This window comes from Natrix helvetica (assembly GCF_964273705.1).
Source record: "Natrix helvetica genome assembly, chromosome: 1".
NCBI lineage: Eukaryota > Metazoa > Chordata > Lepidosauria > Squamata > Natricidae > Natrix > Natrix helvetica.
The window spans coordinates 279,121,829-279,126,588 of record NC_138548.1 but is presented as its reverse complement, the minus strand read 5'-3'; the positions used below and the strand labels follow the sequence as shown (position 1 = coordinate 279,126,588).

General features: G+C 39.1%; 1 protein-coding gene across 1 annotated transcript; it reads left to right on the top strand.

The window, feature by feature from the left end:
- The first annotated feature begins 623 nt into the window (after positions 1–623).
- CDKN2AIPNL (CDKN2A interacting protein N-terminal like) lies at positions 624–3,552 on the top strand. The gene is made up of 3 exons (XM_081936447.1): positions 624–992; positions 2,246–2,344; positions 3,365–3,552. The coding sequence occupies exons 1-3, from the start codon at positions 784–786 to the stop codon at positions 3,381–3,383; spliced, it is 327 nt and encodes a 108-aa protein (XP_081792573.1). The 5' UTR covers positions 624–783; the 3' UTR covers positions 3,384–3,552.
- The last annotated feature ends 1,208 nt before the right edge of the window (positions 3,553–4,760 follow it).

Sequence of the window (4,760 nt, the reverse complement as noted above, 5' to 3'; positions counted from 1 at the left end):
TCATTATGATCTGTCCCTAACCTGGTCTTTTAGTCTCCTGACAGCACCTCCCACCCCCATCACCACTGTAACCTAGTCTGTCCATCTTCTTGCCGGTTGTCCTTTTCTTCTCTTTCCTTCCACCTCCACCTTTCCCAGCATTAGAGCTTTCTCCAAAGAGCGAGGGCTTCACATAATGTGTTGGAAGTAGGATAATTACTAGTTGTAAAATGGCCTCTGTCAAGCCAGTGACACTTCTTTCTGATTGAATGACAAGGGCAGAAAACAAGCCACCTAGGTGATACTATGTGCAGCTATGGGAGCACCCCAATCAGAGCAGCTGGAAGTAACTAAGATGTATTAACATTAAGCAGATGAATTAATGAGGTAGTTCCATCACAGGTTTTTTTGGGTAAAGTCTGCTAAGCCTGGGCTGCAAAATTCCAGACGGTATCAACGCAGAGGTACAGCCCTCAGTATTCTTTGCTGCCATCTAGTGGTCGTCTGGGTTTTAGAGGCCTAGATTTCTTAGCCCTGACGCATCCTTCGCGGAACTCGCCATTCCATAAATGCCACTCCGCGACTAGGGACACAGAGATGACTCCACACGGTCTCTCTGCGCATGCGGATACGCATGGCAAGTACGCCAGCCCGGTGGAATTAAGAAGGCCCCAGGACCGGAGAAAGAGCAGTGGAGATTGACGGCCAGAGCGCCAACGCCGACCTTTTGCCTTCTCGCCAAACGGCTGCTCTATTTAAAAGCGTCAGTTCCGATTCCTGGTGGGCAGGCTAAAAGAGGGAAGGATGGTAAAAGGGGACGAGGTCGCGCCCGAACCCGAATTCCCTGAACAGTTCCGCTCCTACTCGGAGAACGAAAAACACTGGCAAGCGCGGCGCGCCTTCATCCTGCGCAATAGCCCTCTGGAGGGTGGGGAGGCTCCCACTCCGCTGTTTATGGACCAGCTGCTCTCCCTCTCTATGGTTTGGGCCAATCATCTCTTCCTGGGATGCAGGTACCGCCTCCTCCTCCCTTCGCTCGCACGGGCTCCAGAATTTGGACCTCGCAGCTGGGCCCTCGTCGAGCCCGGCTGGGACGGATGGAAGTTGTCCGATGCTGCACCAGGAAAACGCTAGAGTAGTGGGGGAAGGCGGCTGTCAGCCGTTTACTCATTCCACGCATGCGCAGGGATTACCCGGTGTTTTCTTAACCGCCCATTTCTAAGGGATTACGTCATACAAAGAGGAGCCTCCTCCTTTATATTTGCGGGTTTGAGAGCAGTTTCACTTGTTTCCTACCAGGATAGGTAGTGAAAGGGGAATAATAAGCATGTTCAGACTTAAAAATACAGCCGGACCACAAACATGGTTTTCTTTCTAGAGGGGAAAAAAGGGCAATTATGTATGTAGATATTGAAATAAGGTTAACAGAATACCATGACAGGATTTGTTGAAGTTGTTTGCTCTGAATTCAGATAAAAATTGATATGCTGCTCATTCTCGTCCAACAATTTTGCGTGTTTCCTGTCATTCAATGATGATTAATGGTCTCTGATAATAGATTGTTCCATGCAAGTTATATTTCCCAGCATATTGGAATAATGGACTGTACTTTCACACCATGTCACCATAAAAGAAATCGCTGTTATACAAAAATGGGAAGATACTATTTCAGGATAGGCAACCCACTTATTTTAAGTACTTTGTTCTCATTCTTAGGCCAGCTAGTGTCTTGGGGTAATTTACATAAGGTCATTAAGAGCAATACTATGCTATTAAAACAAGACTATTTTAAAAGGTGACGATGGCATTTTGCCACTTCTTTTTCTCCTATTCACAGGTCAGTTTGTTCAAAAGGACCTAGAAACAGGTGGGGAAAATGTTGATAGAAGTTCACCTTGCTGGTTTTTAATTTTTTTTTAAGAAAGATGTTTAAATCTGTTTTAAAAAGAGTAATCTGAAAGTTTGTGAGCTTTTGGTATTTACTCTGGGGTTTGTTATGGGGATTTGCTTTCCAAATGTGCCTAATGCCTTGTTTCTAAGAACAAGGCACACAGTTTTTATGAAGTATGTTTGGAAACTTGGTAATTAAATCCAAACTAACTTTGATACTGTATTTAGCCTGTATTTGCTTAGTTTTGTTCCTAGCTTTTATAATAAAGGTGGCCTAAGGCACCCTGATTTTTCTCAACTTTATGGGTAGCAAATGTGAATTGTGGGAACAATAGATGACTATTAGATACTATAAACTTTTGTTTTCTTTATACAGCTATAGCAAGGATCTGTTGGAGAAGGTGACAGAAATGGCAAACGGAATTGAAGTTGAAGATGTGCCACATTTCACAACTCGTGATGAATTACTCAAAAGGTGAGTATTATTCAAGACTTTGGTCTCCTTTACAAAACTTTTCTTGCAGCAATTTTACACATATGCTCAATTTTAGAGAAAAGCAGGCTAGCCTATAACCACTTAATTGGGCTTTTACAATCTCTAATAGCTCCTCCTATTTTTAAGCCTAGTAACTTTCCCAAACTCTATTCTAGTAGATTGTTCTTTTATGATTTGTTAAAAGCATCAGAAATTATGAAGGGTATTCCTGATACCGTGTTTCCCCGAAATAAACACTTGGCCTTATTTTCAGGGAGGTCTTACTATTTTCGAGGTGCAGGAGGCGGCTGTCATGGTCACCTCCTGGCTGCTGCTGTGTTGCAATATTTTCGGGGAGGGCTTATTTTAGCAAATGTGCGAAAAAGCCTGATTGGGCTTATTACCTGGGAAAGTCTTATTTTTGGGAAAACAGAGTAAATGGCCCTATCATTTGCATTACGATATCAATACTTTTGTATTAAGAGTACATTTACATCTGAATGTACTCATTAAGGGCTCATTGATTTGCCATAATAATTTCAGCAAAAAAACCAACCAAAGTGAAAATATAGTAAGAGATATGGAATTCAGGTTTTTAAGCCATGCCGTGATTTTAAATTTATTATTGAACACTTTTCAGATGGCTGGGTGAACATGATGCTTCTGATAATACATAGTCTTTGCCATGGCACTATGTATTCATAACTGTTCCAACAAAGATGTACTAACTATAGCTTCTGGAATGCAGCATTAACTTTTTCCTGGCTGCCGTGCATTTAAATGTTTATATGAATCAATACTTAGTCTGCAGTTATTTAATTATTTAGTATAAACTGGGATTAGGATTTAAGTCCTAGGAGGTTTGGTATAATAATGTTATTAGAACTATTACGTTTTGTGTAGGATTTCTAATAACTAAGGCTCTTTATGTTATACTTGAATAAACATTACAAATTACTGAACTTCAGATATCTGTGATTGCAATGTACTTAATGGGCTTCTACTGTGCATTTTTTTTAGAATCAATACTAGCGCCTAGGAGAAGAAATGCCAGGCTTTTGTTCTACTATACAATCTGTTTATATCGAAGACTGAATTGGATACTTCAAGCATCACTTCTGAGATGCATTTTAGATTAGGCTGTTTTTATACTGGATGCTTAGAGATTATGTACAGATTTTGATTAATAAAGAGTGAAGAAAAGAAAACTAGTACTTGTGTTTATTTATCATTAGATACTCTTCCCCCCCCCTCCCAAACACCAACCCTTCAGAAAACAGGCTTAAATCTGATGTGATATTTCCTAAAGTACAGTTATATGGTATGATACAGCAGTAATAAAATCCCATGAAAAATAAATGGGAATAATAGAAACGAATAGTCATAAAAAATGGTTGGATGTAAGAAATAAATGTTTTTTTAAAAACAAAGCATTGAGTTTCCTATTTTTCTCTTTCTTACTACATATGACTTGTACCTGGCAGTTCCTCACTGATTTTGTTTCACCTTGGAAGTTAAGTAGGGTTGGACCTGGTTAGTACTTAGATGGGTGACACATTGAAATACCTCAACTCTTAAATTGAAAAATAAAACTGGAAGAAGGAAATGATAAACCATTTTCATATTGGGCATCATTTGCAAAAAGGAAGATAGGCCTTTCGGTTGTGGTGGTTGTGTACTGCCCAAAATCTGGATTGAAGTAGGTTACAAAACCTAAATGAACTAAATAAATGGTTGCTAACAAAACAATATGGTCTTCTCTGTGATGTTAATAGAGTTCAACTATACTTAAAGACTACCTCTTGCATGACCCATTTCGATATTAAAGCTGTTATATCTTTAACCATCCATATAAAAGTTCCTTGAATTCTCAGTGATGTTTGAATTATATATAACTCTATTCTGAACACTTGGACTTCAAAGATATCTCTTGTTGACCATTAGAATATTCCAAAAACCAGTGGCATTCTTAAGTTGACTTGACTTTGTAAAAGAACAGTACATTTTGACCTTAAATTGATTCAGTAAATATAAGTACTGCCTTAATCTGAATTTATAGAAGTACTGACATACAAGACAAAAGGAGCCCAATGTTGCAATTTTAAGATAGGTCCTCAAACTAAATGTGCAGCTTTTCCTTTTTATTTTATTCTCTCAGGTCTTGCCTTATTCTTCCTGAAAATACAGTAATTATTTAGGATGACTAAGATTATAGAAAATTTCCCATTCAAGCAGCTCTACCATTGTGGGGTGGGAGATATTCAGTTTTGGATGCATCTTTTCCTTTTCTGCAGAAATTTTCTACAGTATTTATCCTGGCATATTTCTACTATACATCAAAATTAGGTTAGGAATTACTCCATCCCTGCTGTTAATACAGTTCAGGATTAGGCAATATTTTGACACCTGGGAGTTG

Bases quoted from the DNA above. Each gene is read 5' to 3' on its own strand.
- CDKN2AIPNL (XM_081936447.1), top strand. From the start codon at position 784: ATGGTAAAAGGGGACGAGGTCGCGCCCGAACCCGAATTCCCTGAACAG. The intron at 993-2,245 runs GTACCGCCTCCT...TTCTTTATACAG, and splicing joins CATCTCTTCCTGGGATGCAG to CTATAGCAAGGATCTGTTGG.